The 25,583-nt window shown below is 38.6% G+C and overlaps 1 protein-coding gene across 1 annotated transcript; it reads right to left on the bottom strand.

Annotated features, from left to right (window-relative positions):
• Positions 1-6,674: 6,674 nt before the first annotated feature.
• LOC145057786 (putative membrane-associated kinase regulator 2) lies at positions 6,675-7,371 on the bottom strand. Its single transcript, XM_079005689.1, has one exon. It carries the CDS (start codon positions 7,353-7,355, stop codon positions 6,675-6,677), a length of 681 nt encoding a protein of 226 aa, XP_078861815.1. The 5' UTR covers positions 7,356-7,371.
• Between the last annotated feature and the right edge of the window lie 18,212 nt (positions 7,372-25,583).

The following is a 25,583-nucleotide window of genomic DNA, read 5'->3' as shown; positions in this document are numbered from 1 at the left end:
ATATTGGAAGTTGTAATGTCATGTGGCTTCAAAATTTTCGTATGTATGTAAATATCAATGGTTGGGGATCAAGTAATAGAGTGTGGGTTAGTTTGAGTATCGAAAGACTATGAAGTTCTCAATTCCTATCATATTTCAAGTGAGGTAGAGTGGAACCTCGTAGCAGGAAGACTTGGTGTCAAGATTCGGTTTTCAGTCAGATTGCTCTGAGTTTTAGACTTTTGCGCGACTGCTAAGTCTACCGGTTTCGCGACAAGATCATCGTCATCTGTTTAATTTTCCCTTCGATTCGTATTTATCTTAGTCGTGATAGCGTCTATAGGGCGTGCTTGTGCTTAGGCCCTAAGGTGTTAGGAGTTCAGGTAGAGGGTTGCTTCTTTGTTATCGTCGGATCGGGGGTAAGCCCCAGTGTTGATAGTGGATAACTCAGCTAGTTTGTCGGGGAAGAGTAAGAGTGTGGTTCGGTTCAATAGGAGGTCAGTTGATTTTCAGTGCAGTGATGCCCTTTTGGTGCGGGATTAGAGTGTTGGCGTTTGGCCGAGAAGCTCGAAGACCGATTGATTTTGCGAATTTTTGTTCATCTTGGTTGTTGTAGGGTAATGCATCATGAAGTAGAAGCTAGAGCTGATTTTGAGGACGAAATCTAATTTAATTGGGGTAGAATTGTAACATTCCATTTAAAATACAATAAAATAAATAAATAAATAGGTAAATAAATAATTAATAAGTCCTAAAACCCCGAGATGTATTTTATATCTTTATTTATTTTAGCCCTAAATCCGTAATATTTTATCAATGTTAGCCATAAGGAGTTAAATGATATAATTTCCAGAATTTGGGGTCTATATTATAACTTTAGGACGTGGAATGTGAAATATTTTGTAGGGGAAGGGTTGTTGGGTAATTACTAGATTTAAATTGAAATGAAAAGGGAGGGAGGGGTTGAAAGTGTTAAACTGGCCAGATGTTTGATTTAGACAGGCGCTTAAAACCCGTCAGTCTCCTTCCCTCCCCCCTTACACACCTCAAAACCCTAACCCTAACAATCTCTCAGTCGCCACCCTTATACCTTCTAACCGCCACCACCACTCCTTGACGACATCCTCAACCACCAAAGCCAACCACCGCAACCATCCTATTGCTGGCAACGACTAGCGTCGTTAGGGGATCCAGAGACCGACGAGGAGTGGAGGGAAACCTTTGCGTACTGCTACTTCTTCGACCAACCTTCACAGCCGACGCCGCCAACTTTGTTGCCACCGATATGAGCCACCAAACCAACACCGTTGTTGCTTCCGTTGCCGATGGCGATGAGGACCACGAGATAGACATCATGGTTGTTGTTATTCTTGATTGGTATCATATTATCTTCTCCTTTATCCATTTCCTCCGTTGCTGAGCTGTCGCTGCCGCTCCAGCAACTGTTTCAACTCGCTGTTGCGCTCCGACCATCGTCGACCACCACAATGGTGGATAAGTTTGGGTACGAGTTCAGTTTTGGATGCTCGTGTTATGTGTGTTGTTGATGCACGTCGTGTAGTGGGTGTATGTGTGTGTGTGTGTGTGCTTTTGGGTTGTACGGAGATCGTAAAAGGACCACCATGGCAGTCAACAATGGTGGCTGCTGCCTTTTCTGCCACCACCATCCATCGTGTGTGGTAGCTGTATGTGTGTGTGAGTTATGGTGTGTGTGAACGTATTTTATTGGTTTGATGTTTTATGGTCTTCGTTTGGCCAGAAAACCAAAGAAAACCCACCGCCACCGTGAGGTGGTGGCTGCCACCTCCTGTCGCCGCCATCCATTGTTTTTGGTGGTTGTATTGGGATTTTTCTTATTCTTTTTGGTGCTAGTGTGTATGTGTGTGTGTTGTAGGAACGTGTATGTGTGTTTGGACTGTTGGAGTTGTCACTTGAACCGCCGCCGTGTGCAGGTGACAGTCGCCTTCTGCCGCCATGGACCACCGCCGACCACCACTGCCCGAGATGGCAGTGGGTGGTGCCCAATTTATTAATTATATGTTTATTTAATTAGTTAATCATTTAACTTTAGTAGTTGGAAGCCCTAATTAGGTTTTAGAAAACCCTAATATGAAGAAACCCTAAATTTGGAGTTGGTCGGGACCCATGTTAAAACTGTTAATTAAATTTAAAATAATACTTAATAATTCTCCACAATTAACTTAATGCAATATTGGACTTAATGGATTAAGTCCTTAAGGGGTTAAATGTGGAACACTAACCCTAGTTTTCATTTTATATGAAAAACCCTAGAATCGGGGAGCTCTATTTGGACAATGACCGAGCGCATATTCAGGCTGTCGATTTAATTATTATTTCAACTGATAATGACTAAGTCAAACCTTAATTAGTCATACCCTTAAGTGATTATGTCCTTAATGGGTTAAGTGTTCTTACTTAACCCTAGTCGTCATTTTGTGTGAAACCCTAATCTTCATTTCATGTGGGGTAGTCACTATTGCAATGATTATAACTTGTGATCGGATATTGACCCAAGTATCTTCCTATAGGTGATTGGAAGTGAGTTGAAGCTAGTAGAGTTCTTTGTTGCTACAATGGTTAGCTACGCACATATCGAGGTGAGTTTCGCCTCATTGTACCCGTGGGTCAAAGGCACAAATGCCGACCCACTAGTTTTGCTTATTTGTTAGTAGAGGGATGCCCTAGGGATTGTATATAGCCGTGTAGGATAGACTGAGGACTTTTGATCTAATCTCTCTTTTATGTTCCTTGTTTGGTTGTGGTTTTAGAGTAGGATCACCTGTTTGGGTGACTATCTCCTCTCTGAGTATATACGGCCATACATTCCTTGGATTATTGATATTTAGTATGTTGTTATGTGGTAGTATGCTGTAGTGATCTGTTAGATCTATTTCCTGGTATTGAGTATGTTGTTTTATGGTAATAACCTGTAGAACTGTATGTTATCTGTGCTTGTTGGTTATCATCTATGGAGTGCCCTCAGGGACTGTCGGTGGTCATGTAGGATAGCCTGAAAACTCTTGGTCTAGGATCTCTTTCATGTTCCTTGTTTGGTTGTGGCTCTAGAGTAAGACCATCTATTCGGATGGCTATCTCACTACTGGTTACTTATGGTTACGCATTTTATGGGGGTTAGCTGGTAGCGGGACTGTATATTGTGAGAGGATTAGTAGACAGTAGTGAGCTATATGATTATTGTTTGCCTGTATTATGTGTCTACTTGATCCTGATTGTTCATATGCCGACAAATTATGTTTGGTTTGGGTTGAGGCAGTCCTGCTTTGTGCGATAGGCCAAGATACCCGGAGCGGAGTGTCTGTAATTCGTAGGCATGGAGGCTCGGGAAGAGCGGTAGGGTTGAGGCGGTAGGCCAACAAACCCTGGGTATTCCAACCGATGGCTGATTGAACCTGTTGTATATTGGCATTCCAACCTGGGGTATTCCATCCTGAGGATGACTAGACCCGGAGGTTGACTGAGCCTGGGGTATTCCAACCCGATGGTTGACTAGACCCAATGTGTTTGATTATATATGTTATCTGTTTATCTGGTGGTATTTTGGGGGAAACTCACTAAGCTTTATGCTTACCCAGTTGTTTATGGTTTCAGGTATCATCGGTTATTGCTGGAAGGAGAAGGTGAGACTATACACACTCATTAGCAACATTGAAGATCCCGTGTTTCTACAATAGTCTGATTTTTAATAAATGTAATTCAGAATAAATGGTTTTCTTATTTAATGGATTGATAAATTGGGAAGTTTTTATCTTAATAAAAATGAAAATATTTTGTTGTGAAATTGGGATGTTACATTTCCCATTCACTTTGTACCATTTATTTAGGTTCTCACACATGTTTAGGATGTGTTTTATCCTCTAAAAACACTCCACTTAATCCATTAAGTGTTCATTGAAACCTTTAAGATCACATAAATCCTCAAATTCCATAAGAAGGGTTAACTTGTCCATTGATCAATTTGGCATTCTATAACTAACAAATCTTGTTCCAACTTATTGAACACTCAAATGAATGTTGTCAAGTACATGAACCAACATTTAATCTTATTTTAAGTACATAAACTAACAATGGAAATCCTCAATTTCATTCCATGTTTCCCAAATTACCCTTATAGCCAAACAATCACTAGAACCGCTTATAGATTAAGAGATCCTTCACGTTTATGTTCCAATTCTATCTCTAAAGTGTCAATTCAGATCCATGAATTACATTCACCTATAAGATGCTAATTATCATGTAGTTATCCTTAGATTGCCCAAAATGCCCTTATAACCAATTATTCCATAAATTTAACTATAAGTTACTCAAGACTTCATGTTATTGGATTCAAATCATACTATTAGTATCAAATCATGTTTATGAGTATCCTATACCCGTCATAGGCTCATATACAAAGGATTTCATTGTTTTTATTCTAATTCCCCTCAAATCAATACAAATTCATGCTTATACTTGATTCTACCATCATGGATGAATTATTCTAATTGGGTTTTTTGCTATTAAATATCATCTAGGTCGTAGAATCTAATCCCATTTCATCATGAATAGTAATGTCCCCAATTTGGGCTTCTTAGGGTTCATGAGGGTTTTCACTAATATCCTTAAATCCATCAATATGATGACTGGATTGAGATTGAGATCATCAAAAGCCCTAAAGGGAGGTTAGAAAACCAAACATTAATCATTTTAAGAAGCTAATTTCGACATTGGGATTAGAACCACTTCACAAATTTGAATTCTAAGCTAAAATATGAGAATATTTTTACCTTTCAAGCCTTGATTCTTTCTCTCATTTGCTTAATTGTTTCATTCTTCACTTGGATTGAACCCTAAATGGAAAGAGAAAGGAGAATTGCCATTAAGGGAGTTCTTGGATGCATATCACGAATCTAGAACAAGGATGGAGAGGTTGTGCATCTTATTTCCTAATTTTTCATGTTTGATCCCTTTAGTTTGCCTATTTTGGCCAAAACTCATCAAACCTCAATATTTGTGATTTTAACTTAGGTTTTGACATAATAAGTCATTCTTCGTCTATTTAATAACTTTAGTAGTCCCTTCCATTAATTAAGTCAACCCTTTGGTCAACTCAATTTTCCAACTTTACACTTTTGGTCCTTTAATTTTTAAAAATGTTATTATTTCCCATTTTTAACTTTCCAAATTTCATATCAATTAATGATATGATTAACCCATAATGATTTAATTATGTAATCATTCTTTATTTAATTACTTAATTAATTTAAAACTCTAGTCTTAAATTTAGGATGTTACAATAGACACACCTTCGGCTGGAGGGAGTGGTAGCATTCTTAGCATTCTGCAACATCATATTTTTTTTTGAAGCCACATAAGATAGAGAAAATGGTAGCATTCATGTTATGAAAAGATAGGGAGTGACAACATCCAAATGGTGTGTTATTTTTTTTAATATGTTTTATTTTGAAAAAAAAAAAGAATCGGCCAATCACAAACCTTTGACCTCACTTTCTCTTTTCTCTCTCCTCTCGCTACACTGGTGGCAAGGCATGGTTGGCAAGCCCTTGGCACAAACCAATGGCAGTGTTTGGCGAGGGTGGAGCATGTTGGCAACCCCCTTAGAGCTTGCCATCTCTCCCTAAAGTCTTAATAGAATTACTTCTTTATACATATAGAATTGTATTTCTTACTTAACATATTTATCATTTAATTTAATACAAAATATTAAAATTATCCTTCTTATTCAAAATTTCACATGTTTAAACACTTACAAGTTTAAAAGCTTGAGTAAAATGTATGTTGAGATATTATTCTAACATCAACTTTATGAGACAACTTTCATCTTTCATCGAAACATATTACTTAACACATTGTTCATTGATTTAAGGTCCATCAAATCTTATTTATTTATATTTTTACACTTGAAGGTCAATTTTCTAGAATGACATTGTGACCAAGATGATAGATGATTAATATGAAAGTCATATCAAACGTAAAAACAGTAACGTTGCTTTGAAATTAGTCAATCCTAACAATATTTGGACACTTGATTTACATATTTGGTTGTACTTTACAAAATTTTAATATTAAGATATTGTAATCTAATATTTGGTTATTATGTAATATTTTAATATTTAGGTGTATGTGTAATAAATAAAAAACAAAATATTTTTTTAAATACAAGGTTTATATTAGAACAAAACTAGCAAGAAGTTAGATCACGTATTCATTGTCTTTTCATCAAAACATATTATTTAACACATTATTTAACACATTGTTCATTGATTTATAAGTTCGTTTTGTTTATATTTGACAAAACTACAAATTTGGTCCCTATGGTATTCAAAAAACTTTGGATAGGGTCCAAAAAGTTTTCAACTTGCATGGACCGTCCAAAATCAAGAATTTACTGTGATTTTGGTCCAAAATAATTTGAAAAGACGGTTTTGTCCTTTTATTTTCTTTTTTGTATTTTTTATAATCATTCTAATACTTTTTAGTTTAAGAAAAAGGAAAAAAAAAAGAATTATCCCCCACCCCCACCTACCTCTCTCTCTCTCTCTCTCTCTCTCTCTCGGTCGTGCTTTTTCTCAATTTGTTTTGATTCTCGTCAATATGAGCTTTCAAACAAGAACCAGTTGTGTAATGATTGTTAAAATCTGGAAGAAGTAAGAAAATCAAACCCAATTGTATGTCTGTTTTCGATTTTGATATGTTGTATGTGAAAAGGGTGATGTTTCTGGAAAAAGGTGTGGGTCGGAATCTACGGGCAAAAAAATTGAAGAACAAGAACAACCAGATGCGTTCGCCTCCGAACTTTCACTCCATTTCACATTCGATTTCTTAAACTTCAACATCATAACTCGAAGCTTCGTCGCCGATTTCATCAACGAAACACGAAGCTGCGGTGGCTTTAAATTAGTCTCCGTCGTCTGGTCAACAGGAACGAAACCGCCGTTGAAAAACAACTCATCGGAGGGGGAAACCGAAACATTCGCATCATTCGTACTATCGCCACTGGAACCAGACAAAAGCGTGAACTTCAACTCCCTCTCATCTGATTCCTCTTCATCTTCTTCATCCTCCTCTTCCTCGCCATAATCGACATCGTTTCCAGTGCCACCATCTTTCGTATCCTTATCATCTCCTCCTTCCACCGGTAAACTGAACTCCAAGTCAAAAAACGGTCTGTGATCATTCTCGTCGTCTTCGTCGTCTCCCGTGTCAGAGGTTTGGGTGCTGACTGCTGTAACAATGGTGGTGGCGGTGGGTGAAGCAGCGGAAGTTTTTACGTTAGCATTGGCGCTTCCATCACCGCCATTACTCCTCCAGTACCTTAGCAAGCTGAAAGCTTCCATAATTGGGAGAGCCAGAATACAAAGTGATGATGCTTAAGGTGTGATTAGGGCTTGGAAACCCTCAATTGGACCTTAATTCCTCACATTCGATGTCGTGTCCGTCATTAATAAACGTGGAAGGTAATATTATCATTTCCTGAAATCTCTCTTCTCTTCTTCTTCGTTGATTGCTCATGTACGACATCCTCCTCTAACTACATTTCTGGTTCTGAAGATGATGTTCTTGGGAAGAAGAGACAGGTAAATGAAGAGAATATTAATAAAATGTTGGATTTCATTTCCACCACCACCGGTGATGATAAACAGCAGGCATGGACAAGTCTAATGCCCCGAAAGCCTTTGTTCGTGTCCCTTTTCTCAAATCAAGATGACAGATGGTGTTTATGAAACTCATATGCAGGTGACCAAGGAGGTGTCGATATTTCCGATTCTAATTATATTTTGATAATTCATGGTGCCATGGAAGCTTCAATGTTTCGTAAACAATGTGTATATGCAGTTTAAATTGCAGGTGAAGTGAGGTGAGGAAGATGGGAACAAGAGAGAGAGAGAGAGAGAGAGAGAGAGAGAGAGAGGGGCAGAGAGAGAGAGAGAACGGTGGGGGTGGGGGATAATTCTTTTTTTCTCTTTATTTTTAAAATAAAAAAGTCTTAGAATGATTATAAAAAATACAAAAATGAAAATAAAAGGGCAAAACCGTCTTTTCAAATTATTTTGGACCAAAATCACAGTAAATTCTTGATTTTGGACGGCCCATGCAAGTTGAAAACTTTTTGGATCCTATCCAAAGTGTTTTGAATACCACAGGGACCAAATTTGCAGTTTTGTCTTTATATTTTAACACTTGAAGGTCAATTTTCTAGAATGCCATCATGATTACAGACGATTAATATGAAATCCATATCAAATGTAAAAAAGTCAAGTTGCTTTGAAATTAGTCAATCCCAACGTTATTTGGACATTTGGTTTATATTTTTGATTGTATTTTATAAAGTTTGAATATTAAGATATTGTAATCTAATTTTTGGTTATTATATAATATTTGAAAATCATGTAATAAGTATTTGAATATTTACGGATTGGTGTATGTATAATAAATAAAAGATAGAATACTTTATTTTAAGGACAATGCATATATCATAACAAAACTAGGAAGTTAGATTAGTGGATTACTAGTTATATATATATATATATATATATATATATATATATATATATATATATATATATATATATATATATATATATATATTAGAATGTTCAAATGAGAACAATTATAAAATAGAGAACAAATATGAACCACATATTCTAAATCTGCCGTTTAAACGCTTCAGCATATCGAGACGACGGAATATATAATATTCATATATGAACAAATATGTGTCTATTCACACATAATTATTCATATACGGAAATGTTGGTTGGTGGGGGAGGTGATGGTGACGGTGGGTGACAGAGGTGCTGGTGATGATGACGAATATTCATATATGAATAAGTATATACTTATTCATATATAAATAAGCATGTGTCTGTTCTCAAGTGATTATTCATATATGAATATGACGATTGGTGACAGAGGTGATGGTGGTGGTTGTGGCAGTGGTGGTTGCGGTGGCGAGAGTGGTAAACACGAGAATATACTTATATTTATACTCACATATGATATATAATTATATTCATATATAATAAGGATGTGTTTATTCTCAAGTGATTGTTCATAATGAATATGAGGGTTGGTGGTGGTGGCGGCGGCGGCAGGGGTAGCAGTGGTTGTGGCAGTGGTAGTTGCGGTGACGATGGTTGTGGTTACGATGGTGGTAAACGCGAGAATATATTTACCTTTTATATTCACATATGAATATTATATTTCTCTGTTGCGTTAGTAAACGAGAGACTTTTGCAGCAAGAAATAATATGTGACCAGATTTATTCTCGCGTTCTCAATTACATAATTGTTGTCATTTTGAACCTAAGTGTGTGTATATATATATATATATATATATATATATATATATATATATATATATATATATATATATATATATATATATATATATATATATATATGCAATGAACCTTGTAGCAATTAAAATGTAAAACTATATTCAACAATTATTGATTCATAAACCCATTAAAACTTTAAAATAAAGTTAACTAATGAAATGAAATTTTGCATAATAATCTCATACGTATTTAATTACCTAAAATGACTTACTGAATCTAGCCACTAAATTTATTCATATGTATGCTTTTAAGATTTTGTACTATGTAGACATGTATAATATGAATAGTATAAATCTTTAAACAAAGTAAACGGTAAGAAACGACTATATACCTACGAGACAATATGAAAATTGAATAGTATATACTAGGTGTGAGACCCATTTATTACATAGGTTTATTTTAAAAAAATTAAATATAAAATATTAACAATTTGAAAAGTTTAAATTTATAAGAAAAATAAGGAATCATTTGAATTATTAAAATTAAAGAGGCTTTAATGTAGATACATTACATATATAAACCATTTTTAATAAATACCTTACATATATATTACCTTAGATATTAAATATGGAATTTCAATTTAATAAAATGAAAAATACAATAAAATGACAAGTGGAAAATAGAAAATTTAAAAATGTTAGAAAATGACATGTGTCTAAATGAATGAGAAGATGACGGCAAAAAAACCTTTCATTTATTATAGTAGATTCCATCTTTCTATATAAACAGATTCAATCTCCGCTTCACCACCCATCATTTCTTCTATCTCTTCCATCAGAAATGAGGTTCCTGGTAATTACTCTCCTGCTGATATTGATGGTGGCAGCCACTTCCTGCTTGGCCCAAGAACACCACCGGAAAATTTTGAATGATGAAACGGCTCACGAGATCCACCAGCGAAAGCTCAAAGAAAGTACAGACAGCACTGTTAACAACCACCACTACATTCCCCGGTCGGAGTACGGCAACGGTGGTGGCTCCACCGATGATGCAAACCTGCTAAACCACCATTACATTCCAAGGCAAGACTTCAACAACGACGGTGGCTCCCACGACGATGAGATGAAACCGTGAAAGCATGTGGCTCTGCTTATGGTGGTTGTACTTGCGGCTTAAGATGGTTGTATGTTATGTTGGTAGTAGGACCATAGTGCTATAAATAAGAGGAATGTGGTCAATGGTAGGTTATATTACTTGCTATAAATGGAAATTATTTCCTTGTTCGCCAAGCGTGTTTAACCATTTAGCAAACGAAAGATAAAAATCAACATAAAGCGTCAAACGATTCATACACAAAAGAACATATGAAACTGTTCAAATGGTTATTTGTCACAAATGAATTGTCTGAATATAAATAAATTACTATTTTATAATTCATTTTAAATGATGTTAAATAGCAAATGTATATAAGAAAATCATAAATTGAAATTACAAATGAGCATATAACTTTTTTTAATATATTAACAACTTAAATTGGCTATAATTTTTTAATAAGTTCAAATATACAAAAGCTTAATTCCATAAAAAGAACACGAGACACTAATCAATATCACTTTCCAATATTTAAAGAATGACATATTAACTTGCAATAAGAGAATTTGAGAAGTTAAATTAGACAAGAAGAATTTGTCTATGATGTTTTTTTTTATCCTGTAGTTTATAAAAGTAATTTGTGTATGGTGATAGTTTAGGGCCAATATAAGACTTTCCAACGTGAAGAAGAAAAAAGAAAATAAAAGGCAATGACTTTGAAAAGAAGAAGAAGCAACAATGTAACGTCTGGTTTCGTGAATGTATTTAACTTTCAAATTATTGGAATTTATAGAAGAAGTCGACGAGTTGGATGCCCCAAACTCGTCGTGTTGGAATGTAGTTGGGTCGCGTGATTAAGTGATCAACTCGACGAGTTGGGAGATCCCAACTCGACGAGTTGGCAGCAAAGAATGAAACTCTAATTTCGGGGTTTTGCGTCCTATTTAAACACCTTAACCCCAGGTGTTGGCCTTATCTTCCAGCCTCCATTGTCCCTTAACCTAATCTCGAAAGCCTAGGGCATTTTTGAGTGTTGTGAGCCCATTTTGAGTGCATTTTTGTGTGTTGAAGCTCTTGGAAGGAAGAGGAGCTTGGTGCAAGTTGGTGATTCAAGATGGAGCTTCTAGATCTCGGTTCCCTGCTCCATTTTCAGCATATTTTTGGTAAAAAAAGTCTCAACCTTGCTTAGTTTATGCTTAGATCTTCTTCTTAGGATTATTTTACATGTTTTGGACATGTTGGAGTGTGTGATGGGAGTTGGACATGCCACTGGGGCAAAGTCCTTCAGATCCAGAGTTCTAAGGAGCTCTTATGACATAAATGTGCCAACTTATGGTCTTAAGGGCTTCATGCATCCATTAAGCCCTTATTATGGTCTCTTCTAAGCTTTTAAGCTTCCTATAGCATTGCATGTGAGTAAAGTTGGAAACTTTACGTGACCTTTCAGCCCTTAAGGTCCAGATCTGCATTCATGAGCTTCATCTTGAAGATTTGGTGATTAATGTTTAGGCCCTTAGCCTCTTAAGATTAGGGTTTGAGTTTATACTCATTAGGATGGTTCTTAAGGGTAAAGTTGGAAACTTTACCCTTCTAGGCGTAATTTCAGTTGAGATCTGAATGGGAGAGCTTTAGTTTCAAGATTTGTGGCTTATTGGTTTAAGGGGTCTTGTTGACTGAAGAATTGGGCGAGTTCATAGGTGAACTATGCGAGTTTGATTGATTTTTCCCGTTTCTGCTGGCTAAAGGGGAAACTCAGTGAGTTCATGGGTGAACTCAGTGAGTTGAGCCGGCCTTTCGCGATTCTGTTGATTCATGAGGAAAGTCGACGAGTTGGGTCAACTCGGAGCGTTGACCTTGACCTTTACCAAGTTTGACCTTTTGGGCTTTGGTATATTGTTTGGTATCTGTGGGATTGTTCTGTTTTTGGGGTTGAGTAGAGCTGATTTCCGAGGCCGAGATTTATCCAGTTACCTTTCAGCATTCGAGGTGAGTTTCCTTATCAGGTTTAACAGGTCGAAGGCACCGATGTCGGCCCATGTTTATGTTATGCTGATAGAATGCTAGTTGTCTTTGTGACTCTTGCATGTATCTATGTTTATATGTTTTTGGACTAAGGTCGGATGTCGGGCGAAGCCCGATGACTATCTGTATGTTGTTATATTACATGTGTATGTGTTTATATGCTTTCCGAGCTCGGCTCGATGACCGGACGGGGTCCGATGACCGGGTGAGGCCCACTGTATATTTGATATGTGGTATTTTGGGGGAACTCACTAAGCTTTGTGCTTACGGTTTTTAGTTTATGCTTCAGGTACTTCTAGTTCCAAGGGGAAGAGCTCAGGATGATTGCATCGCACACACCATTGGGATTTTATTATGATGTTTTACTCTGATTTATGACAAATTGATACAATGGTTTATTACAAATGTTTGGATGATATGGACGTTTACTATTTTATCTATTATTTAAATCAAAATTTTTTGGGACCATATTTTTGGATGTTTCAAAGAACGTAGAGCAAGGAGATGTTTAATATTCAGAGAAGACAATATGCAACAAAGGATATGGTCGTGACCAGTGGCGGATCCAGGATTGAAGCAAAGGGGGATCCATTATACATAAAAAAAAAACATATATAGGAATAAAACTCTAATTTTTTTTAGGAATTTGTAGGTTTCTGCAGCAAAAATATGTTAAGGTGGGGCTTTTTCTCAAGAATAGGTGCCATAAAGGAGGGGTTTTAGCAAAAGTAAGATTTTTAAAGGTTTTTTTAAAGTAATATATAGTGGTGGGGCACATTTCCAAGTAGGGTGCAAGGAACCCACTCCTAACATGCTGCATCCGCCACTGGTCGTGACTACGCAACAAAGGATATGGATGTGGCATTGTATGTTATAAATTTAGAATCTGAGATAAAGGATAATTGAGGTAAGTAGAAATGAACAGAACATGGTTTGATGTGGAGAAAAGAAAATACATAATTGGAAAAAGAAATACTTTAATTACCGCTTAATATTAAGGACATCATTTCCCCACCTTAATTCATTAATCATTAAGACATTTACTTAACATTAAGTAAAAAAGAGACAACTATATATAGCTGAACCATTAAATGCATTAGACCGGTCGATGTGGGCAACGCCTATTGAAATTTCTAGAAGAAAAAAGAACAAAACGGGTGTTATAGGATTTTATGGTGGTAACGGGAAGCAACGGACAACCTTATAATGCGCAAAAATAGTGAAGGGTAGCGGTGTTTGTGGTGTTATAACGTGCAAAAACGCCCCCATAGGTGTTGCCCACACCTAACAGCCTTAAGTAAAAAAGAAACACAATCTTAGTTTCTTCTCTTACCATCAAAACTTAGCGACTCCAACCCTGTAATTGTCGTTGTTAGTTGGAGGCCTCCATTGGAAATATAATACCACCTCAAAAATTATTTCCCTAAAATTTTCGACAATCTATGTAACTCCAACTAATTCATGATTTCCACATTCAGTATCATATCCAACAAAGCTATAACACAAGTCCAAATTAATGTTATTTCAATATTCCAATCATTCTCATTTTGTCATCATTTAGATTCATATTATTGGATTAGGTGTCTAAGTCCATAACTATAGTGGATATGTACTTGAATTGATAGTAACACGGTCCTTTTAGGTTGCGTTCATACTAGCAACTAGACAGGATAACTTTTTGGAGAGAGAGGTTAAATTTATTATTTGATTAATAAATTGTAATAAACGATTTATTAATGTATTATGAAAATAATATATTAATTAGAAATCATATTATTTAATTAATATTCAATCAAAAATTAATTTGGAATTAATTTTGGGATTAAAGGAATTAAATAAAAGTGCATGGACTAAAAGTACAATTATTCAATAGTTGAGCAAAATGGTCCATAACCTTCCTATGGAAGGAGGTGGATGAATATATATATATATATATATATATATATATATATATATATATATATATATATATATATATTTATATTCTAGAATTTCTAGATTATCGTATCTTATATGCATAATTAAGGAGGTGAATAATTAACAAGTTTGAAATATTAATATTTTATTCAGATAAGGCTTATCCGTGGTATCCTTGGTGCACTATATAAAGGATCCTTCACCCTTGGAATTTCGTCCATCCTTTCCAAGTAGAAGAATCCAAAATTTCTCTCCTCTCTCATCCCATCCTCTTGTTAAGTGTTTGTGAGCCATTAGAAGTGTGACACTTGTGACACTTGCTCTCAAGCTTCATGTAACACCGTAAATTTTCGAACAAATTTTTCATTTTAAAATCATATAATTCTCATAACACATATCACAAAAAAAAAATCTCTTTTATTTAATTTATAAAACACAACTCCATAATTGCTTGATTAATAATCCAGGATCCTCAAAACATAACTCCTTCTCTGGTGTGTACAATCAAGCCGGTGTCTTCCCGTGATCCTGATAAAAACCTTAAACACAAATCACAATACACAGTAAACACAAAGCTTAGTGAGTTCCCCAAAATACCATGCACAAATAATTAGCCACTCGAGGCTACAACTCTGTAAGACCCTCTGGTCAATGTGTCTTAGCGGGACCCTCCAGTCCTAAAACTCGTTGGACTCTCCGGTCCGGTCTAAGTGAGAACCCTCTGGTCTCATACTCTGATGGACCCTCCGGTCCTAACTCTGATAGCTCTGAGTAATATACAACATAAATCACAAAGAAATAATGCAGGATATCACAATACACAATATAAACACATAAGGCATCTCAGTCACAGAAAATACCACTCATGGTAAGTATAGTTAGAAGACTCGCCTCGAAAGCAAGCAAGTAACAGTCTCATACTCAGAATTCTCGAACTAGCCTCCGCCTAACACATAGGATAAACATCTCTAATTAGTACTCTATTCATACTCAAATACACCAAAGGCTATTCTCTCTGTGTGTGTGTGTGTGTGTCTAACTCTTGAAGTGGATAAAAGACCATTTTACCCTCCATGGTCTCCATTACTCATGATTGACCTAACCCTAAAGTCAAATGAAGTCAAACTCGAGTCAACAGTCCATGTTTGACTCGACTCGCCAAGTGCACCCTTGTGACTCGTCGAGTCCACTCATTTCCTCAGAAGTCTCGTGAAAGTCTAGTTCAACTCGTCGAGTTGACCCCCAACTCTTCAAGTTATTGCATGATTCAGCTCTTCGGGACAAACCCTAACCAACTCGTCGAGTCGGCTCATCGGCTCGGCGAGTTCATTCAGACCCAATGCTCATTCAGACGATTTAAAATAGATCTATCACTCCAAACACTAGATCTGACATCTCAAATCTCAATAGTCACGTAAAGCTTCGATCTTTACGTTTATGCATGATGTTATTGCTCCAAAAATACATGCCCTTCATGAATGATTAAGCCCAACAAGCCTCATAAGGATGAATAAAGTTGGGACACCTAGACTCTAAGGACCTCACAAGGTACGGATCTAAGGTCTAGACTCCTTGATAACTCATGTTACTCAAAAACCCAAACAAAAGATAGCAAAAAGCCCTAAAACTCCATAGATATGAGATCTATCCAAAATAAGAAGAAAGGTGAAGACTTCTTACCTTCCTCAGGAGCTCTAGACAGGAAATCACTGGATCCAACCTCACCGCCAGCTCCTTGCTTGATAACCTCCTCCTCTTCCTCAAATGATGCAAAAGAACCTCAATATGAGCTTCTTTCTCACTCTCTATCTCAAAAAGAAATTAGGGTTTTCTCTCAGGGGTGTAGGATAACCGATGAGGCGGAAATGGGGACATAAGTTCCCTTATATAGGCCCTAACCCTGGGAAATCAGGGTTTCCCTGCCTAGCACCTACTCAGCGAGTCAGTTTCCCGACTCGTCGAGTCCACTCATTAATATCATGCGGATATCTCGACTCGACTCGGCGATTTGGACCCTCAACTCGTCGAGTCTCTCCGCAAATTTCCAAATTACAATACACAATAATATATCTGAAAATTCGGATGTTACAATTCTCCCCCACTCGAATTTGATTTCGCCCTCGAAATCGCCCCTCTAATCACATAAATCGAACCCAATAACTCGAAAAGCACCTATGAAAAGACCTCATACCACTCAGATATCTTTCCCTATTGACACCTGAATCCAAACAGAAACTTCAAAAACCAGAAAGGTCAAACCCGTTTACTGCCATGATACCCTCTCTGACTCCCCATAATCTCGATACTCTGGTGGCATGTGTCACTGCTAGACTACCCTCTCAAGATATCACCACGTTATTCGCTACTCGAATAACAGATCCCGATAACTCACTACCCCTCCGATTCTTTTGTTGCGGCTAATGAAACTAGTCAACACCCTAGAAATAGGCTTCCGATCGATTACCAGATATATTAACATTCTAGGTCATACTCCAAAATGAAAGGATCACATCACACCAGGGACTCATCCACTGAACTGCAATCAAAACCCATCTGAACAATGAATTCTCAACACCCTGACCTTGAACACAAGAAAAGATCATGCTTGCTCAGCAATATCCTCTGACATCTACAAACATGAACCTATGCTCCCTCCCAGATATCCCTTTCAACACTGAGCACCCGGTCAACTCTCTACTCCACGGTTGAACCTCCATAGGTTACCCATAACATGCCCCAAAAAGTCTTACTGACTTCCTTTTCTCAACAACTATCTCGACCTATTATGACACACAAGTCACGAAGTTCGCTTTATGCCAAGCGAATACTACAATCCAACTGAAATCGTCTCACCCCCGACCCCTGTCGTTTACTACTCATTAGCTTCATACATCTTGCGGTCCGTTCCATACAAACGAGCTGACCCACAGAGGTCTAAGACATCAGATGACACACCATACCTCTCATAAGGAACCCACCTCTAAGCTCGGAATCTCATATCTCCTTCATAATACACCACTAGATCCAACTCAAACTCGAGAGTTTGGCCCGACGCGAAATTGGAACCACTCGTCCCAATGAAGCACTCAACTCATAACCCATGACTCGCAACTTTCGCGTACATCACTACATCCAATTCTCGCTGATTACGATAACCACACCTTAACTCAGAATACAACAACTCCCGACCATTAGGGAGACCCTAGTCTCGCCCATGGCCTGACCACCAGGTTCCCACAGACTCAATGATAAGGCTACCCAAGCCTAGGAACTCCTCTGCATCATGCTCTGGCTAGTGAGAACTACGGCTCCTCGCAACTCCAGAACGCTCTCCCTCTGATCGGTGAAAGCTACGGCTCCCCGCAGTTTCACAACGTTCTCTCATTGCTTGGCGAATACTACGACTCCCCGTAATATCGCCACATCATCTCGCTAACTGGTGGATACTAAGGCTCCCTGCAGTATCACCACACCCCCTCGCACTAACTCATGGATGTTGTAGCTCCCTGCAGTCTTACAACACTTTCTCTTACCACCCCACGATCTCATCCTCCAGTCGACGCCACACTTCGTCCACTAACTCATGTTCTGCATGCCGACATAGATAGGTGCACACACACCCATCCAAGATAAGCATCACTACTCCTGATGGCAACCGCCATGACAAAACTCCTTTTCTCGCTGCAATTCACATTCTTAAATAATCTCACTTGATATCAATTAGCCGAAGGGCTTCCACTGGAACCATAGATACTTGCTACATCACTTGCCATCTCTTACCTCAAAACTCAAAATAATCCGAAATTTAGGACATCATACTCGGATACCTCGGTACACCATCACAGAACCTCACGATGTCTTGCCTCTATCACTGATCTCATACTCACGACATCATACTCAGATACCGCATTGCTTTCTCGGAATCTTGCAACTGATCTTCCTCTCGTACCACTTGTAACCTCAGAATACTCCATCCCTTAATTTGAAACACAGAGGCATCGTCAATGGCTCGGAACACGTTGACGAAAACCCGAAGCTTCACCCTCTACTGATCACCACCCATACAAAACTACTCATACCGACTATGAATGTGGTTGACAATTCAACTACTGCCCCCTCCTAGAGTGTAGATCACAATCTATACCTATACCTGCAAATCTCTGCTATTGCACCCTGAATTCAGCGACCCAATCGCACTCGAAATCAACATTTGCAAACCCGAAAAATCCCTGACCACAATAAATTCTCTGACCAATGGCCACTTGTCATGGATCTACCCATCCTTTCTTAAACGTATACTCATACATCTTCCCGTCTGACACCTCGCCCCATCCACCAATAACCCATGTCTCATGTTTCTGCACTGCAGATCCCCATAACCATTTCTCTAACCGCACTTGAACATATCACTGATCCCCTCACTAGAATGCCCAGTTCTCCCCACTTAGGGTTCGAACCATCACCAATTGGCATACATACAATCTACTCCATAGACTGCTTCACCAGGTATATTACACTTGACTCTTGAAACGTACTACATAATCACTCCAGGACCTTCTCGATGGAACCAAGCGATCTCCAAATATCCTGTCTTTAACCAAAAATCTCGGAATCCTCCCAACGTGACTGCCTCTATTCATCTCGAAGCCTTAGATCGACACACTGTCGAGTACCCCACTGTTCCGTATTAGATCTGACTCTCGATCCGGAAATGATGCACTAACACACACTTCGAATTTGACTCTTCGACCCGCTTCCTAAATCGGAAATAATCATAAAAGAAATAAACCCCACTCTCATTGTTGATACACAACATAGACCACGAGGGCCACTGCCCCGATATACTCCTTTTAACCGCCGGGAACTGCTAATAACAGTACATCACCCTCAATAAGGAACTTCCTTGTTTTCATCCATCTTAGTCCCACTAATGACTCTCTCATGAGATAATAATACCTCGCAACAAACATACTGCCCAAATACTCTGGTGAAAAGGTCGCAACCCCTTGCTACCCTACAGGGTCTACCTCCAACTCCGAAACCGGAAGCTCAATATCCCTTTCGCTTCTCACAGAAAATAACACAACTCTGGTCACAGGAAGTGACATCTCTGCTATCGGCCGACTGCTCAGTTCATACTGTAATCCTCCATAAAGCAGCACCTCTACTCATCCTTGAGTCTTGCGACTCCAACTGACATCTCACCAAGATCTCTCGGAAACCAAGTCGATTTCCCCCTCAAGGTCTGCTCCATTGAAACTCGTTCAACATGGCCCTCTGGTCGCACACTCTGTCACATCTGATCCCAGTCTAATCAATCTCAACGGGATAACTGGTAAAACCAGAAGCACTATCTGCCACAAATCATGGTACTCGAACCATGCTATCTTCTCTCAATCTGCTACTTAGAACCTATGGAATTTTCCCTGTATCGAGTATGGGTCCTCTGCTTTCAGTAGTACGGGCCCATACTACCTGCCACATCTGCCCATAATTTCCACATGGATCATCCTAGATTTCCTAAGTAGCTGCTCAACCTCCTCAATCACTAATCCTGTCATACTTGGTCACTCTCCTGCGAATACTCTCCTCTATCAGCATACTCATCTGACAAAGGTCACTCTCTAGGCTCTTCCTAGGTTCTCACACTTCTCTGCCGTCAGCTGCTGAAGAACTCCTTATAATGCCATCCATCTACCTCCTGAATATCGTCATATTCACTTAGTAGCTGACTCCCATCATCAAGAGTTCCACAAAGCACGAAGCAAGCAACATTCGGGCATCGAATAATCTCCACTAGCACGTAAAACCACTCTAGGTTACAACTCCACTTTCTCTACACACACTCAAAGGTGTCACCGAACTCAAGCAACTCTACCCCATGCGGGTATCTAACTACTCTCTCAGTAGGCTCCTCCAATGCTCGTCTAGGTATCTCTCCTAGATTACTCCGCTACTCAAAACTCTCTTTGAAAGATTCCTACTAGATAATCTTACACCGCGCATACTCAAAGCACATCACAGATAACAGCAACTCCTAGGCTAAGGCATCACAAATCAGGCAACTCTAGCCCTAATATATGAAATACCTAGCCTATCTTCTAGCATGCATCACTAATATCTTAATAATAACTCATAACACAAATAAGTAAGGGTATTTTGGGAAATCACTGTTCGGGCTCTGGCTGATTGTACACACTGCTCTTTCTCGTTTTCCCCCTAGAAACTCTTGCTTGTTTTAGAAAATCATTTCTTTTGAAAATTTTTCTCGATTCCTCAGTTTGAGTCCATACTTACCCGAAGGTGCATCCGAATCCCTCAAACCAAGGCTCTGATACCAAATTGTAACACCGTAAATTTTCGAACAAAATTTCCATTTTAAAGTCATATAATTCTCATAACACATATCACAAAAAAAATCCCTTTTATTTAATTTATAAAACACAACTCCATAATTGCTTGATTAATAATCCAGGATCCTCAAAACAAGCCGGTACCTTCTTGTGATCCTAAGAAAAACCTGTAACACAAATCACAATACACGGTAAGCACAAAGCTTAGTGAGTTCCCCAAAATACCATGCACAAATAATTAGCCACTCGAGGCTATAGCTCTGTAAGACCCTCCGGTCAATGTGTCTTAGTGGGACCCTCCAGTCCCAAAGCTCGTTGGACTCTCCGGTCCGGTCTAAGTGAGAACCCTGTGGTCTCATACTCTGATGGACCCTCCGGTCCTAACTCTGATAGCTTTGAGTAATATACAACATAAATCACAAAGAAATAATGCAGGATATCAAAATACACAATATAAACACATAAGGCATCCCAGTCACACAAAATACCACTCATGGTAAGTATAGTTAGAAGACTCGCCTCGAAAGCAAGCAAGTAACAGTCTCATACTCAGAATTCTCGAACTAGCCTCCGCCTAACACATATGATAAACATCTCTAATTAATACTCTATTCATACTCAAATACACCAAAGGCTATTCTCTTTCTCTCTCTCTCTCTCTCTCTCTCTCTCTCTCTTTCTCTCTCTATGTGTCTAACTCTTGAAGTGGATAAAAAACCATTTTACCCCTCCATGGTCTCCATTACTCATGATTGACACAACCCTAAGTCAACCGAAGTCAAACTCGAGTCAACAGTCCATGTTTGACTCGACTCGCCGAGTGCAGCCTTGTGACTCGTTGAGTCCACTCATTTCCTTAGAAGTCTCGTGAAAGCCCTGCTCATCTCGTCGAGTTGACCCCCAACTCGCTGAGTTATTGCATGATTCAACTCTTCGGGACAAACCCTAACCAATTCGTCGAGTCAGCTCATCGACTCGGCGATTTCATTCAGACCCACTAGTCATTCAGACGATTTAAAACATATCTATCACTCCAAACACTAGATCTGTCATCTCAAATCTCAATAGTCAGGTAAAGCTTCAATCTCTACATTTATGCATGATGTTATTACTCCAAAATGCTAATACATGCCCTTCATGAATGATTAAGCCCAAAAAGCCCCATAAGGATGAATAAAGCTGGGACACCTAGACTCTAAGGACCTCACAAGGTCCAGATCTGAGGTCTAGACTCCTTGATAACTCATGGCACTCAAAAACCCAAACAAAAGATGGCAAAAATCCCTAAAACTCCATAGATATGATATCTATCCAAAAAAGAAGAAATGTGATTACTTATTACCATCCTCAGGATCTCTGGACAGGAAATCACTGGATCCAACGACCTCACCTCCAGATCCTTGCTTGATAACCTCCTCCTCTTCCTCAAATGATGCAAAAGAACCTCAATATGAGCTTCTCTCTCACTCTCTAGCTCAAAAAGAAATTAGGGTTTGCCCTCAGGGGTGTAGGATAACTGATGAAGCGGAAATGGGGACATAAGTTCCCTTATATAGCCCCAACCCCAGGAAATCAGGGTTTCCCTGCCCAGCACCTACTCGGCGAGTCAGTTTCCCGACTCGTCAAGTCCACTCATTAATTTCATTCGGATATCTCGACTCGACTCGGCGATTTGGACCCTCAACTCGTCGAGTCTCTCTGCAAATTTCCAAATTACAATACACAATAATATATCTGAAAATCCGGATGTTACAATTCTCCCCCACTCTAATTTGATTTCGCCCTCGAAATCGCCCCTCTAATCACATAGATCGAACCCAATAACTCGAAAAGCACCAGTGAAAAGACCTCATACCACTCAGATATCTTTCCCCATTGACACCTAAATCCAAACAGAAACTTCCAAAACCAGAAAGGTCAAACCCGTTTACCGCCATGATACCCTCTCTGACTCCCCATAATCTCAATACTCTGGTGGCCTGTGTCACTGCTAGAACACCCTCTCAAGATATCACCACGTTATTCGCTCCTCGAATAACAGGCCCCGATAACTCACTACCCCTCTGATTCTTTCGTTGCGGCTGATCAAACAAGTCAACACCCTAGAAATAGGCTTTCGATCGATTACCAGATATATTAACATTCCAGGTCATACTCCAAAATGAAAGGATCACATCACACCAGGTACCCATCCACTGAACTGTAATCAAAACCCATCTGAACAATGAATTCTCAACACCCTGACCTTGAACACAAGAAAAGATCATGCTTGCTCAGCAATATCCTCTGACATCTACAATCATGAACCTCCGCTCCCTCCCAGATATCCCTTTCAACACTGAGCACCCGGTCAGCTCTCGACTCTACGGTTGAACCTCCATAGTGCCACACCCCAAAACCTGAAAGGCGGAAACGTTCTGGGGTGGATGACGTCATGTCAAGTATCACAACACATGCATTATAGTAATCAAAGTACAACAAAACATTGCATTAATAGTAATATTTTTACATGGTTCATGTTACAATACATCAAGTAATACACGTAAATATATATATATATATATATATATATATATATATATATATATATATATATATATATATATATATATATAGGTGCAGCTTGGCACAAAATAGTTTTCAACAGAAGCTCCTGGATTGTACCTGTCTAATGCTGACCTAAGAATACAAGTTATTTGAAAAGCGAGTATCAGCATTTTTACAAATGCTGGTGAGTTCATAAGCATTTAGTGACATTTTATTCAAATAACTTTATGTAAGTGGTAGTTTTCAAGTATACAGTGAAATAGAGTCCTTTCCAGAAATTCCTATATTTCTATTTAAAAAGCAGTCTTCTACCAAGACTGGTCAGAGTTATGTGGTAAAAAGTAGTTTTCCCTTAAAAACTTTCATTATCAAAATACGGGATTTGCTTTTTAAGAAAGTCAGAGATTATTAGGGAAAATAACATATGCCTCAGCAGTGAGGACTGCTGACTAAGGCAAACGGAATCATAGACTCCAGGAGAGTATCGAATGAACGACACGCCTGGCTTAGTCTAACAGAAAGAGACACAGACCCCAGATGGTACCAAATGATAGGTATAGCTAGCAAGGTCTAAAACAATGAATATAATGAATACAGTGAATACAGACCCCAGACAGTATCAAATGAATGATACGTCTAGCAAGGTCTAAAACAGTGTGACTCCGAGAGTGGGTTCCATCATACAGTGTAAATTGCTGGTGAAAAACCATTACCTTAAGGCCATGAATTATAAGGTAACCTGGGATACTCGTAACCATACTAACCGACACTAGAGTACCTGACGCCCTACAAGCGTCTAGAGAATATGACATTTGTCACCCCTTGGCTTGGTAGGCTGTGGACTGTAGCTAGCAGTCAGGGTGTGGGGGTGTCAATCCCGTATAGATCTATACACACAATGTCCGCTCTCCCTACAGGAGACTCTGGTTACCAACTAGATGACAGAGAAGGCCGTGTCCCGAAGATGCATCCCAAATAGTGGGTAGTGTGTTTTCAATATGAGTGTTGAACTGGAGGTAGAGACTCTTAACTGAACTGACTAGAGTAGACCTATATATCTATGCTTGTGTACATAATATATAACTAATGAATCAAATGGCCTTTGGATGGACAACCGATCCCACCAGACCACATCTCAACGAAGAAAAGGAAATAGGGCGGACAAGCCTTCCTAAGTCCTTCAATCATTATTTATATGCATCTATACAAGCACAGACATACATCTAACTACGCTTGCACACAAGTGGAAACGTATCGTGAAGTATAAGCGCATCGTGAAGTAGGAGCGTATCGTGAAGTAGGAGCGTATCGTGAAGCAGGAGCGTATCGTGAAGTAGGAGTGTATCGTGAAGTATAAGCAAATCGTAAAGTATAAGCGAATCGTGAAGTAGGAGCGTTAACCAATATAAGTGAAGTAGAAGAGATAACAAGTATAAGTGAAGTATAAGCGTAATAAGTATAAGTGAAGTAAAAGTGATAACAGTATAAGCGTATCACGAAGTGAAAGCGTTAACAAGTAGGAGTTTAAACTAAGAGGGAGTATCAAAACATGGGAGAAAAACCCTTATTCTTGAGAAAATCACGACAGTGTATTCTTTTGTAAAAAGGAGTTTGAAAACCTGTAGAAATCCTTTGGAAATTTTTCATAAACCAATTTAAAATGAACTTTGATAAAACAGTATAAGTAAGAGTTTTTGAACAAGCGAAAACCTTTTAGAAAACCATTCATAGTGTCCTACTTGGTAAAACAATTTACAGTGTGGTAAATCCTTGTGCATGCGGGTTATCAAGCACAGATGATTGATATGATAACTGGCATGTTTAACTTTTATTCCCCCCTATAAAACATGTAAAAACATTTAAAAGGTTCATTCAGGGGTATGAACTCACCTGGTGTACGTGGATCCGACGAAGGCGCCGGTTGGGTGCTCGGTGTCAAATAAAGACTTGAACACACTTAGAGACCTATTTTACATATGATAACATATGTTCACATACAATTAGTATATTTAATACTAATTAAACAAGTAGACGCACTCTAAGGAGCGGAAAACACTTTGGTTAAGTGTTTGGGGTGTCCCGGGTAACATCTAAGGGCTTGAATGGCCTAGGAATGGAGTTTACTCTTCAAGAGTAAACTCTTTACTTAGAGTTCACGGCCCCGGGACACTCCCCATGAGTTTACGGTCGTAAACTCATGGTGAGGGTGTTCTAGGATGCTTAAAGGTCTTATCTCAATCGTGGAATTTTGCTAGGTCCAAATATAAAAGGTATGAATGGGTTTGATGCACTTAAATGGACCAAATGGGAGTTTACGGCCCCAACCATGGGAGTTTACGGCCGTAAGCTCCCA

The sequence above is a fragment of the Lactuca serriola genome, chromosome 1, assembly GCF_051521515.1.
Source record: "Lactuca serriola cultivar US96UC23 chromosome 1, Lser_US96UC23_V15, whole genome shotgun sequence".
NCBI lineage: Eukaryota > Viridiplantae > Streptophyta > Magnoliopsida > Asterales > Asteraceae > Lactuca > Lactuca serriola.
The sequence above is the reverse complement of the archived record's forward strand: the minus strand, read 5'-3'. Positions and strand labels throughout refer to the sequence as shown.